Genomic DNA, 15,100 nt, shown 5'->3' on the forward strand with positions numbered 1-15,100 from the left:
CACAAAATGAAGCAAAGACCTAGAAAATGAGCCACAATGATAAAACAGTGTATTAAGTTTGCCTGAAAAGATTGGCCTAAGAGCACCAGATCCTATGTAAATGTGACACAATGATAAAACAGTGTATTAAGTTTGCCTGAAAAGATTGGCCTAAGAGCACCAGATCCTATGTAAATGTGACACAATGCACAGGTAGATTATGAGCAGTGTATTAAGTTTCAACAGGCAATCCTAGTAAATGTGACACAATGATAAAACAGTGTATTAAGTTTGCCTGAAAAGATTGGCCGAGCACCAGATCAACAGACAACACTAGCTCAAAAAAGGTCTTTTTATGAGCTCAACAGACCCACTAGACTAAAACAGACCCACTAGACTGAGCTCAACAGACCCGACTAGACTAAAAAGGTATGAGCTCAACAGACCCGACTAGACTAAAAAGGTATGAGCTCAACAGACCCGACTAGACTAAAAAGGTATGAGCTCAACAGACCAACTAGAAAAAAAGGTATGAGCTCAACAGACCGACTAGACTAAAATGGTATGAGCTCAACAGACACACTAGAAAAAAAGGTATGAGCTCAACAGACCGACTAGACTAAAAAGGTATGAGCTCAACAGACCCGACTAGACTAAAAAGGTATGAGCTCAACAGACCCGACTAGACTAAAAAGGTATGAGCTCAACAGACCCACTAGAGAAAAAAGATGTGAGCTCAACAGACAACAGATAGTAGTAGAAGGACCTGGTAGGAATATGAGCTGTCTTCTTTTCTACTATCTCTTTTCTACTACAGTTTGGGGACAGCAGTAGCAGCAGGCTTCACAGCTATGGCAAAATACCAAAATGACTACCGGTATATGATTTAACTTCCTTATCTGTCTAGTAAGCAGAATGCTAAACAAAAAGCATGAGAACATGAACATAAACGTGTCATACAACAGTACTCAAAGAGAGAAACCAGTGACACAGACTACCAAAAAATTGACTACACTGCAAGTGAGGGACAAAGATTAAACCAAATAAGATTACTGGACACATGAAAACGACTACAAGATTATGCAGAGACCCCAAAATGTGTCATACAATGGAAACCACATGTTTGACTCCATTCCATTGATTCCATTCCAGCCATTAGAATGAGCCCGTCCTCCTATTGCTCCCCCCACCAGCCTCCACTGTATGACGCAATATAAATTCCTGTTTATGCTGTCACATGATTCATTGCGTTATCTGCTTTTATAGCAAAACGTTTTTTTAAACAAACACCCCCATTCAAATCGAGGGAAAATGAATCAGACCAAGAAAAAACTTATTGGTATATGTCAAGTAAAGAAACCACTCACATGACATATACTAAGAGGATCGCAAGATGACGCACAGACCCCACAAATAAGCCACACCGTGCTAAAGCCACAAACGATGTCCGCTTGAACAGATAGGCCAACGAGCAGCAGTTCCTATCTGACAGACATTATCCACCAGATTCAAAAACACATAACATACAGAAACACCAGAATACAGTATTGATATTGCTGTGACATGCATGAGCTATGAGCTCAACGGACAAGAGACACACGACATGATCAAAAATATGTGGACAGCCGCTCGTCGAACATCTCATTGCAAAATCATGGGCATTAATATGGAGTTGGTTCCCCCTTTGCTGCTATAACAGCCTCCACTCTTCTGGGAAGGCTTTACACCAGATGTTGGAACATTGCTGCGGGGACTTACTTCCATTCAGCCACAAGAGCATTAGTGAGGTCGGGCACCGATGTTGGGCGACTAGGCCTGGCTCGCAGTCGGCTTTCCAATTCGTCCCAAAGGCGTTCGATTGGGTTGATGTCAGGGCTCTGTGCAGGCCAGTCAAGTTCTTCCATACCGATCTCCACAATCCATTTTTGTATGCACCTCCCTTGTGCATGTGGGCATTGTCATGCTGAAACAGGAAAGGGCCTTCCCCAAATTGTTGCCACAAAGTTGGAAGCACAGAATTATCTAGAATGTCATTGCATGCTGTAGTGTTAAGATTTCCCTTCATTGGAACTAAGGGGCCTAGCCCGAACCATGAAAAAGAGCCCTGCTCGGCTATGGAAACCCATTTCACGAAGCTCCCGACTAACAGTTCTGGTGCTGACATTGCTTCCAAAGGAAGTTTGGAACTATGAAGTGAGTGTTGATTAGCACTTGGGGGTCCCGTTCTGTGAGCTTGTGTGGCCTACTGTACCACTTTGCAGCTGAGTTGTTGTTGCTCCTAGATGTTTCCACTTCACAATAACAGCCCTTACAGCTCTAGAAGGGCAGAAATTTGATGACCTGACTTGTTGGAAAGGTGGCATCCTATGACTGTGCCACGTTGAAAGTCATTGAGCTCTTCAGTAAGGTCATTCTAATGCCAAGGTTCGTCTATGGAGATTGAATGGATGTGTGCTCGATTTTACACAGTTGTCCGAAACGGGTGTGGTTGAAGTAGCCAAATCCACTAATTTGAAGGTGTGTCCACATACTTTTGTATACATAGTGGAGCTCATATTTTTCTACCATAGGCTTCTACCATGGTCTTCTTCTCTACTGTCTCCTTCTGAGACTCCGTTTTGGGCGTGGCAAGAGCAATAGAGACTATTACAAAACACCTCAATAACTAAACATTCTTCAACAAGTAACCAGAAATATTTGTCTTTTCAACTGTCTCCTTCTGGGGTTCTGGTTTGGTGGCAGCAGGAACAGCAGGCTTCAAAGCTTCAAAATTCCTTTTTCAGCTCAACAAACAGTGGCACAAACAAACCACAAGAAACTTGCAGCATAGTGACATATGCACTCACTGTAAAAGGACCAAGCAGCAAGACAAACTGCACATATGGCAAGTGAAAGCAGACAACCAAACCGTTCTCCATGTCCACTCCCCTCCCAACCTTCTTCCAGTTTGGTATCCTGCTTTGGAGGCTCTTGTTTGGGGGAAACTTGGAGAGCTGGGGGCTTCACAGCTATGATAAAACATCCAACTTTGAACGGCAAAGCAAACCATATAACTGCAAGTCCACTAAGAATACAGCTGGCTTAACATTCACCCTTTAGGGCTATGACGGAGGAAAGCTTTTCGCAATATGATGTGATTCAAGTTGACCCATATATCATCCCATATGAATTGACCTTGAGGAAGAATACATAGAGATAACAGTGCTTGTACTCATCAAAGTCGCTTGCTCATTAAATGAACGGCAAATAATGTCATCGGAGTTCAAATATGGAGCCCAACACAACTGTCGTTCAAATGCATCAAGGTGAGCGTCAGTATAGAGACAAAGTAGAATCTCAATTCAACGGCTCAGACACAAGAGGTATGTGGCAGGGTCTACAGTCAATCACGGATTACAAAACGAAAACCAGCACCGTCACGGACCAGGATGTCTTGCTCCCAGGCAGACTTTTTTGCCCGCTTTGAGGACAATACAGTGCCACTGACACTGCCCGCAACTAAAACATGCGGACTCTCCTTCACTGCAGCCGACGTGAGGAAAACATTTAAACGTGTCAACCCTCGCAAGGCTGCAGGCCCAGACGGCATCCCCAGCCGCACCCTCAGAGCATGCGCAGACCAGCTGGCTGGTGTGTTTACGGACATATTCAATCAATCCCTATCCCAGTCTGTTGTTCCCACATGCTTCAAGAGGGCCACCATTGTTCCTGTTCCGAAGAAAGCTAAGGTAACTGAGCTAAACGACTACCGCCCCGTAGCACTCACTTCCGTCATCATGAAGTGCTTTGAGAGACTAGTCAAGGACCATATCACCTCCACCCTACCTGACACCCTAGACCCACTCCAATTTGCTTACCGCCCAAATGGGTCCACAGACGATGCAATCTCAACCACACTGCACACTGCCCTAACCCATCTGGACAAGAGGAATACCTATGTGAGAATGCTGTTCATCGACTACAGCTCGGCATTTAACACCATAGTGCCCTCCTCCTCACCACCCTGGGTCTCGACCCCGCCCTGTGCAACTGGGTACTGGACTTCCTGACGGGCCGCCCCCAGGTGGTGAGGGTAGGCAACAACATCTCCACCCCGCTGATCCTCAACACTGGGGCCCCACAAGGGTGCGTTCTGAGCCCTCTCCTGTACTCCCTGTTCACCCACGACTGCGTGGCCACGTACGCCTCCAACTCAATCATCAAGTCTGCGGACGACACAACAGTGGTAGGCTTGATTACCAACAACGACGAGACGGCCTACAGGGAGGAGGTGAGGGCTCTCGGAGTGTGGTGTCAGGAAAATAACTCTGAAAGAAAAAAAAAAAAACTCTGACGTTTCCAAAACTGCAAAGATATTATCTGTGAGTGCCCCAGAACTAATGCTACAGGCGAAACCAAGATTAAATTTCATACAGGAAATGCCCCAGATTCTGAAGGCGCTGTGTTCCAATGTCTCCTTATATGGCTGTGAATGCTCCAGGAATGAGCCTGCACTTCCTTTCGTTTCCCCAAGGTGTCTGCAGCATTGTGACGTATTTGTAGGCATATCATTGGAATATTGACCATAAGAGACTACATTTACCAGGTGTCCGCCCGGCGTCCTGCGTCAAAATTATTGCGTAATCTCTAGGTCCATGCGCGTTCCATTTCTTCAGAGGAGAAACTAAACTGCCACAAATTATTTATCATCACTAGATATGTGAAAAACACCTTGAGGATTGATTCTTAACAACATTTGCCATGTTTCTGTCGATATTATGGAGTTAATTTGGAAAAAAGTTTGCGTTGTAATTTTTCTTACCCAAACGTGATGAACAAAACGGAGCGATTTGTCCTACTCAAATAATATTTAGGGAAAAACTGAACATTTGCTATCTAACTGAGAGTCTCCTCATTGAACACATCTGAAGTTCTTCAAAGGTAAATTATTTTATTTGAATGCTTTTCTTGTTTTTGTGAAAATGTTGCATGCTGAATGCTAGGCTTAATGCTATGCTAGGCTATCAATACTCTTACACAAATGCTTGTTTAGCTATGGTTCAAAAGCATATTTAGAAAATCTCAGATGACAGTGTTGTTAACAAAAGGCTAAGCTTGAGAGCTAATATATTTATTTCATTTCATTTGCGATTTTCATGAATAGTTAACGTTGCGTTATGCTAATGAGCTTGAGGCTGTATTCACGATCCCGGATCTGGGATGGCTAGAATCAAGAGGTTAAACAATGCTACCTAATATAATGTTTACATAACCTACATTATTCATCTCATATGTATACGTATGAGGTCCTTCTTTAGCTCAGTTGGTAGAGCATGGCGCTTGTAACGCCAGGGTAGTGGGTTCGATCCCCGGGACCACCCATACGTAGATTGTATGCACACATGACTATAAGTCGCTTTGGATAAAAGCGTCTGCTATAATGGCATATATATTATATATTATATATATTACGTATATACTGTACTCTATATCATCTACTGCATCCTTATGTAATACATATCACTAGCCACTTTAACTATGCCACTTTGTTTACATACTCATCTCATATGTATATACTGCTCTCAATACCATCTACTGTATCTTGCCTATGCCGCTCTGTACCATCACTCATTCATATATCTTTATGTACATATTCTTTATCCCCTTACACTTGTGTCTATAAGGTAGTAGTTTTGGAATTGTTAGCTAGATTACTTGTTGGTTATTACTGCATTGTCGGAACTAGAAGCACAAACATTTCGCTACACTCGCACTAGCATCTGCTAACCATGTGTATGTGACAAATAACATTTGATTTGATTTGATGTGATATGTAGCATTTTCCTGAATATTTGTCCATATTTTAGTGAAGACGTTAGTTACTTCACCATTTCAGAACACATATAAAATGATAGAAACAAACAGAAACAATTCATGAATTTGAAGACAACATTCAGTACAGTACAACAAAGGTTACACCTGTGAACATAAGAACATTTTTGTGATATTCAATTAAAACTTATGAAGTGACAAAGGCACTTCTGAATATATCAATTTTCTCTTACCCTTAATTTTGAGACTGGCTGTAGTCTTTTGGTCTCCACACACACAGCTGTAGTCTCCACTGTCCTCTGGTACTACTTTGCTGATCAGGAGTTCACTCACAAATTCTTTCTGCTTCAGCTGGTACTTTTCTCCAGACTTCAGCACCTGTGTTCCCTTCCTCCATTCCACAGGGACTCCAGGTTTAGAGAGCTCACAGTGCAGGGTAACATTGCCCCCCTCCTCAGCCTCCTGGCTCTCCAGCTTGTGTTTGAAGGTCACAAGTTGGGCTGTGGAACCGAACCATTAGGTGGTTAGTTTTGAATTAAATAATTTAAAAAACAAACAACTAAAATCACTGTAGCATAGTCAATGAAACACCCACAAAGGAGCAAGGGACAAAGCAATACAAATAAAAACTAATTATAGAAACAACCAATCTGTAACACCACGACTCAAACCAATATAGACAAAAATACACAGACAACACTGAAACAGACTACCCACAGACACAAAGATACAACCCAGAAATACAAACAAAAAGACAGACATAACATTTCCTAAAACATGCCAAAGTCAACCAATAAATGAACATCATAATCAACAATTGCTGGACACCCATACGTAAAAAAACAAAAACATTTTGATTGACAATACACTGTCCATTTGAAATATTGCATACACTAGTAACAGGGCATCGCAAGGATGAAAGCACAACAGCTTTGCATATACAGTATGATAAATAGTTAATAACATGTCTTCCTCCTACCCTTAATCTTGAGACTGGCTGTAGTCTTCTGGTCTCCACACACACAGCTGTAGTCTCCACTGTCCTCTGGTACTACTTTGCTGATCAGGAGTTCACTCACAGATTCTTTCTGCTTCAGCTGGTACTTTTCTCCAGACTTCAGCACCTGTGTTCCCTTCCTCCATTCCACAGGGACACCAGGTTTAGAGAGCTCACAGTGCAGGGTAACACTGCCCCCCTCCTCAGCCTCCTGGCTCCCTAGCTTTTGTTTGAATGTAACAGGTTGGGCTGGGGATTCAAAATAAACCATATAAAATACATTGAAAAACAATATGCCTAACCAATGATACGAGGCAATCAGACATGAGTGCATCCTCTAAAACCATGAGAATGGAACAGTTTAAAAAGCAGGTACTTGAATAATGAACCGAAACACAGAAACAGAGACGGAATGATCACTAACAAAGACGAACAACATGATCAGCACAATGAAGACACACAAGACTACAAAGACACAAAGATCAACTGAACAGAGACAGTAAAAGAAAGATAACTGGGAATACTTCGAAGCTTAAGCACTGGGTTTTCAGAACTTGCAGAACTTGCTGCTGACACTGAATCATAAAATATACTAAATTAATCTCAGGGATAGCTCCCTTTTTTCAATTTTCGCCTAAATTACATACCCAAATCTAACTGCCTGTAGCTCAGGCCCTGAAGCAAGGATATGCATGATCTTGGTACCATTTGAAAGGAAACACTTTGGGGTTTGTGGAAATGTGAATTGAATGTAGGAGAATAACACAATAGATCTGGTAGAAGAAAATACAAAGAAAAACCCAACCAGTCTTTTTCTACCACCATCTTTGAAATGCAAGAGAAAGGTCACAGTTCTAGCCATCACTCTGGTTGTAAATCTGATAGTGTCCACAAGATGGCAGCAGTGTATGGGAAAAGTTTCAGATGGATAACTTGAAGTATGAGGGAACTACAAGACTTTTAGTGTGAAGTCCCCAGGTACATTTGGGCAAATCATTAAGGAGACATTCGCATTCATATTACATTTCTCTGCAAGAAAATCGTCAAATCTGTTTACTTAGACTTTGATGTATCTTGCCAAGTATTAGTAGCCATATTATAAGTTCAACATTTGCAAAACATCCAGTATTCATAACTCTGCATATCCTTATAATTTTTGTCCAAAATGAAAAGGCATGCAGTCATATAAGGTTAGTAGCTACATTTTACGACATATACATGGTTTCAGGATACTCCCATAAACCCCAAATCATTGGCTATCTATCGAGCTTTGTTTGACCCCGATTGGTGCTTAAAAATTTGACAAAGATACAGTCGTTCAAGTGATGACCGCCCGCGTCATCGGCGTGCCGTGAAGGCATCGCCCACTGACCAAATATGGTGTCCTATAGGATATACTACACCCCTAATGATATAGTGAAGTCCGGTTACCTTCTAGGATCTCTGAGGAATACATAAGAACATGATTTAACTCGTTGAAACAACGTTTAGGGTGAGATTTTCACAGATTCCTTTCTTTGCAAATTGAACGATGGGAAATACAAAATCAATTGTGCATGCTATATGGACCGTTTTAGAACATGAAAAATGATTTTATCTAACAAAACAACACTTCATGTTATCTCTGGGACCCTTTGGAGGATAAATCAGAGCAAGATTTCAGAATGTAAGTACACATTTCACCTTCATAAGTGAATGTATCAAACCTATCGCGGTGAAAAAAGTGTTTTGTTGTTAGGAGCTCTCCTCAAACAATAGCATGGCATTTTTCAGCAGTAATAGCTACTGGAAATTGGACAGTGCAGTTATATTAACAAGACTTCAAGCTATCAGCCAATATAAGACACTTATATGTACTCTCTAACATCTGCGATCTTGACATAACGCGCTGAATGATTTACAACTGTCCCGTTAACGGGACGCCGATCCTTAAGCCATGATGACAACTACTCAACACAATCTAAGCCGTTATACCAAAACCAACTTCTTGAAAATAATCTACTGATTCACACTTGAATCTTGATAACAGCAGTGAAAAGACAGTACAGAACAACTTCAGCTGAACATACAGTAGCTATTCAATGACACCAATCTGCCTCCTACCCTTAATCTCGAGGCTGGCTGTAGTCTTCTGTTCTCCACACTCACAGCTGTAGTCTCCACTGTCCTCTGGTACTACTTTGCTGATCAGGAGTTCACTCACAGATTCTTTCTGCTTCAGCTGGTACTTTTCTCCAGACTTCAGCACCTGTGTTCCCTTCCTCCATTCCACAGGGACTCCAGGTTTAGAGAGCTCACAGTGCAGGGTAACACTGCCCCCCTCCTCAGCCTCCTGGCTCTCCAGTTTGTGTTTGAAGGTCACAAGTTGGGCTGTGGAACCGAACAAACAAATTATAGAAACAACCAATCTGTAACACCACGACTCAAACCAATATAGACAAAAACACACAGACAACACTGAAACAGACTACCCACAGACACAAAGATACAACCCAGAGATACAAACAAAAAGACATACATGGTCACGCCCTGACCTTAGAGAGCCTTTTTATTTCTCTATTTGGTTAGGTCGGGGTGTGATTTGGGTGGGCATTCTAGTTTTTCTATTTCTTTGTTGGTCGGGTATGGTTCGAAATCAGAGGCAGCTGTCTATCATTGTCTCTGATTGGGGATCATACTTAGGCAGCCCCTTTTCCCACATTTGATTGTGGGATCTTGTTTTTGCATAGTTGCTGTCTAGCCCTGCAGAACTTTACGTTCGGTTTTGTATTTAGTTGTTTTGTCAGAGTTCAGTATTAAAATTCATGAACATTTTCCACGCTGTGCTTTGGTCTCATTCATCTAACAACAAACATAACAGAAGATCCCAACACAAACTGACCAAGCAGCGTGGTCAGGAGGAGAGGACACGACAGAAACCCGAGAGAAAGCCCCCCCAAAGAATGTGTGTGGGGGGGGGGGCAGATGACGTGGGCGTCGGTGCTGAGGGGTGAGTCCGAGACCGAGGAGGAATTCTTGGACCGTTTGAGCGAGGAGTGGTTGGCAGTGGAGAGAGACGAAAGAGTTTGGAGGGGTTGGAGTCTGGAGCAAGACAGTCGCTTTGAGGAGCGTGTGACCCTTCAGGCACCATGCTTTGCGGTTACACATACTGTGTCTTCGGTACGCATCCACAGCCCGGTGCGCTCTGGGCCAGCTCCCCGCATTTGCCGTGCTAGAGTGGGCATTCAGCCAGGATGGGTTGTGCCGGCTCAGCGCTCCTGGTCTCTAGAACGCCTCCTCGGTCCAGGATATCCTGTGCCAGCTCTACGCACTGTGTCACCAATGCGCCTTCACAGCCCAGTGCGTCCTGTGCCAGCTCCCCGCACTTGCCGGGCTAAAGTGAGCCTCCAGCCAGGACAGGTTATGCCAGCTCTGCGCTCCAGACCTTCAGTGCTCCTCCACGGTCCAGTATATCCTGTTCCAGCTCCATGCACCCGGCCTCCAGTGCATGTCTCAAGCCTGGTACGTCCTGTGCCTGCTCCACGCACAAAGCCTCCAATGATGATCCATGGCACGAAGCTTCCAGTGATGATCCATGGCCCGAAGCCTCCAGTGATGATCCATGGCTCGAAGCCTCCAGTGATGATCCATGGCTCGAAGCCTCCAGTGATGATCCATGGCTCGAAGCCTCCAGTGATGAACCATGGCTCGAAGCCTCCAGTGATGATCCATGGCCCGAAGCCTCCAGTGATGATCCATGGCCCGAAGCCTCCAGCGGTGATCCATGGCCCGAAGCCTCCAGCGATGATCCATGGCCCGAAGCCTCCAGCGGTGATCCATGGCCCGAAGCCTCCAGCGGTGATCCATGGCCGAAGCCTCCAGCGGTGATCCATGGCCCGAAGCCTCCAGTGATGATCCATGGCACAAAGCCTCCAGTGATGATCCATGGAGAGGAGCGTGTAGTCATAATCCTTGGCAAGAAGCCTCCAGCGACGGTCCCCAGTCCGGAGCCTCCAGCGACGGTCCACAGTCCGGAGCCCATGACAACGGTCCAGAGTCCACAACGATCCACGGTTCGGTTCCTCCGGCGACGATCCACGGTCCGGTTCCACGGAAGCGGAGGGATCAGCGAGCAGAGCGGGGTCTAAGTCCCGAGCCGCCACCGAGGCTAGATGCCCAACCGGACGCTCCCCCATGGAGTCAGGCCGGAGTCTGCACCTTTGGGGGGGGGGGTACTGTCACGCCCTGACCTTAGAGAGACTTTTTATTTCTCTCTTTGGTTAGGTCGGGTGTGATTTAGGTGGGCATTCTAGTTTTTCTATTTCTTTGATGGTCGGGTATGGTTCTCAGTCAGAGGCTATCGTTGTCTATCGTTGTCTCTGATTGGGGATCATACTTAGGCAGCCCTTTGTCCCACCTTTGATTGTGGGATCTTGTTCTTGCATAGTTACAGTCTAGCCCTGCAGAACTTTACGTTCGGTTTTGTATTTTGAAGTTTTGTCGGAGTTCAGTATTAAATATTATGAACACTTTCCACGCTGCGCTTTGGTCTCATTCATCTAACGACGGACGTAGCAGACATAACATTTCCTAAAACATGCCAAAGTCAACCAATAAATGAACATCATAATCAACAATTGCTGGACATCCATACTTATAAAAAATTGAAAAAAAAACATTCTGCTTGACAATACACTGAACTTCCATTTGAAACATTGCATACACTAGTAACAGGGCATCGCAGGGATGAAAGCACAACAGCTTTGCATATACAGTATGATAAATAGTTAATAACATGTCTTCCTCCTACCCTTAATCTCGAGGCGGGCTGTAGTCTTCTGGTCTCCACACATACAGCTGTAGTCTCCACTGTCCTCTGGTACTACTTTGCTGATCAGGAGTTCACTAACAGATTCTTTCTGCTTCGGCTGGTACTTTTCTCCAGACTTCAGCACCTGTGTTCCCTTCCTCCATTCCACAGGGACTGCAGGTTTAGAGAGCTCACAGTGCAGGGTAACATTGCCCCCCTCCTCAGCCTCCTGGCTCCCTAGCTTTTGTTTGAATGTAACAGGTTGGGCTGGGGATTCAAAATAAACCATATAACATACATGAAAAAACAATATGCCTAACCAATGATACAAGGCAATCAGACATGAGTGCATCCTCTAAAACCATGAGAATGGCACAGTTTAAAAAGCAAGTACTTGAATAATGAATCGAAACACAGAAACAGAGACAGAATGATCACAAACAAAGACTAACAACATGATCAGCACAATGAAGACACACAAGACTACAAAGATCAACTGAACAGAGACAGATAACACACAGAGACAGTTAAAGAAAAATGTCTGGGAATACTTCTAAGCTTAAGCACAGGGTTTTCAGAACATGCAGAACTTGCTGCTGACACTGAATCATAAAACATACAAAATGAAACAAAGCCATGATGACAACTACTCAACACAATCAAAGCCGTTATACCAAACCAACTTCATGAAATTAATCTACTGAATCACACTTGAAACTTGATAATGGCAGTGAGAAAGACAGTACAGAACAACTTCAGCTGAACATACAGTAGCTATTCAATGACACCAATCTGCCTCCTACCCTTAATCTCGAGGCTGGCTGTAGTCTTCTGGTCTCCACACATACAGCTGTAGTCTCCACTGTCCTCTGGTACTACTTTGCTGATCAGGAGTTCACTCACAGATTCTTTCTGCTTCAGCTGGTACTTTTCTCCAGACTTCAGCACCTGTGTTCCCTTCCTCCATTCCACAGGGACTCCAGGTTTAGAGAGCTCACAGTGCAGGGTAACACTGCCCCCCTCCTCAGCCTCCTGGCTCTCCAGTTTGTGTTTGAAGGTCACAAGTTGGGCTGTGGAACCGAACAAACAAATTATAGAAACAACCAATCTGTAACACCACGACTCAAACCAATATAGACAAAAACACACAGACAACACTGAAACAGACTACCCACAGACACAAAGATACAACCCAGAAATACAAACAAAAAGACAGACATGGTCACGCCCTGACCTCAAAGAGCCTTTTTATTTCTCTATTTGGTTAGGTCGGGGTGTGATTTGGGTGGGCATTCTAGTTTTTCTATTTCTTTGTTGGTCGGGTATGGTTCCCAATCAGAGGCAGCTGTCTATCGTTGTCTCTGATTGGGGATCATACTTAGGCAGCCCTTTTTCCCACCTTTGATTGTGGCATCTTTTTTATGCATAGTTAATGTCTAGCCCTGCAGAACTTTACGTTCGGTTTTGTATTTTGTTGTTTTGTCTGATGTTCAGTATTAAAAATTATGAACAATTTCAACGCTGCGCTTTGGTCTCATTCATCTAACGACGGACATAACTGACATAACATTTCCTAAAACATGCCAAAGTCAAACAATAAATGAACATCATAATCAACAATTACTGGACACCCATAAGTAAAAAAACAACAACAGTCTGCTTGACAATACACTGAAATTCCATTTGAAACATTGCATCTCCTAGTAACAGGGCATCGCAGGGATGAAAGCACAACAGGTTTGCATATACAGTATGATAAATAGTTAATAACACATCTTCGTCCTACCTTTAATCTTGAGACTGGCTGTAGTCTTCTGGTCTCCACACACACAGCTGTAGTCTCCACTGTCCTCTGGTACTACTTTGCTGATCAGGAGTTCACTCACAGATTCTTTCTGCTTCAGCTGGTACTTTTCTCCAGACTTCAGCACCTGTGTTCCCTTCCTCCATTCCACAGGGACTCCAGGTTTAGAGAGCTCACAGTGCAGGGTAACACTGCCCCCCTCCTCAGCCTCCTGGCTCTCCATCTTGTGTTTGAAGGTCACAGGTAACGCTGACAAACCATTGGATTAAATATGCAATTATACTGAATTTACGATAATAATTCTACCAACACATAATATTACATATATCATTTTTGACTTACTGAGCCCCTGTAAACACTAACCTCCCAATATTCCCATTGACCAAGACTATGTATCCATACCATTGACGTTTATAGTCGCTGTGGTCCTCTGGTCTCCACACTCACAGGAGTACTCCCCACTGTCCTCAACATTCAGATACTTTATCTGAAGCTCGCAGGAGGCATCTTTTTGTTTCATCTCATATTTGTCTCCAGCTTTGAGATGCTCAGTGCCTTTCTTCCACTGAACCTTGGCCCCAGGTTTGGATAACACAGAGCAGAGAGTGACACTCTCCCCTTCCTTGGCCTGCTGGTTCTTCAGCTTTTGTTCAAAGCTGGCAGGCAAGGCTAGAAAAAGACGAACACGCCCAGATTCATTAACAAGTAGGCAAAACATTCTCTTTAAAATCCTCAGTTGTGATGGAAGTGGAACAGAAGCAATATGGAGGAGAACAATGGGTAATCGATGATGATAGTGATCCAGATTCGTTCATGCTGTCCTTCGGAACCTAAACATGATTCCAATGATTGGGTTGGTCAATGAAACCGACGACTTGTTAAACGAAGGTGGTAATCAAACCAGTACATGCAATAAACATGTCCTTCACAGCTGAACACAACCCCAAAACAAAATGAAATCCTTCCAAAGTACACAAAGGATCAGCAGCATACAGAGACAGGAATTTTTGGAGCTTTTGGCAGAACTTATGCAACATGCCTTTGCATTGAGGCACCAATCTACACATGAACAATATTCAGAACAGTTTTCAGATAGGAATCATTTCTTAGTTGATAACCCTGCAGTATTTCCCAGGACACAATAGAAGCATACTCATTACCTTGGATATAAAACTGAGCCTACATTTTAACACAGCAGAGTGACTTCAAATCAAATTTGATTTGCCCCGAATACAACAGGTGTAGCCTGTTGACCTTCCAGTGAAATGCTTACTTACAAGCCCTTAACCAACAATGCAGTTCAAGAAATAGAGTTAAGAAAATATTTATTAAATAAATGAAACTAAAAAATTAAATAAAAAGTAACACAATAAAATAACAATAACAAGACTATATACAGGGGGTACCGAGTCAATGTGCAGGGGAACAGGTTAGTTGAGGTAATTTGTACATGTAGGTTGGGGTCAAGTGAAAATAAGATAACAAACAGCGAGTAGCAGCAGTGTAAAAACAAGTTGGGGCATTTGATTCATTGTACTGCGGTCTTATGGCTTGGGGGTAAAAGGTGTTAAGGAGCCTTTTGGACCTAGACGTGGCGCTCCGGTACCGCTTGCAGTGCGGCAGCAGAGAGAACAGTCTATGACTTTGGTGACTGGAGTCTTTGACAATTTTATGGGCCTTCCTCTGACACTGCCTAGTATATAGGTCCTGGATGGCAGGA

General features: G+C 43.6%; 1 protein-coding gene across 9 annotated transcripts in view; it reads right to left on the bottom strand.

Annotated features, from left to right (window-relative positions):
* The window catches only part of obscnb (obscurin, cytoskeletal calmodulin and titin-interacting RhoGEF b), a 104,652-nt gene that overhangs the window by 46,013 nt on the left and 43,539 nt on the right, over positions 1-15,100 (bottom strand). For 7 of the 9 annotated variants that reach the window (XM_046359688.1, XM_046359691.1, XM_046359686.1 and 4 more), the window contains 7 exons: positions 13,783-14,049; positions 13,363-13,629; positions 12,380-12,646; positions 11,577-11,843; positions 8,891-9,157; positions 6,770-7,036; positions 6,024-6,290 (listed from right to left, as the gene is read on the bottom strand). In XM_046359688.1, the coding sequence (XP_046215644.1) occupies positions 6,024-6,290; positions 6,770-7,036; positions 8,891-9,157; positions 11,577-11,843; positions 12,380-12,646; positions 13,363-13,629; positions 13,783-14,049 (1,869 nt within the window). The remainder of the gene's footprint in view (positions 1-6,023; positions 6,291-6,769; positions 7,037-8,890; positions 9,158-11,576; positions 11,844-12,379; positions 12,647-13,362; positions 13,630-13,782; positions 14,050-15,100) is intronic. The other 2 variants (XM_046359689.1, XM_046359690.1) reach the window with 2 other exon arrangements.

This window comes from Oncorhynchus gorbuscha, linkage group LG08, assembly GCF_021184085.1.
Source record: "Oncorhynchus gorbuscha isolate QuinsamMale2020 ecotype Even-year linkage group LG08, OgorEven_v1.0, whole genome shotgun sequence".
Taxonomy (NCBI): Eukaryota; Metazoa; Chordata; class Actinopteri; order Salmoniformes; family Salmonidae; genus Oncorhynchus; species Oncorhynchus gorbuscha.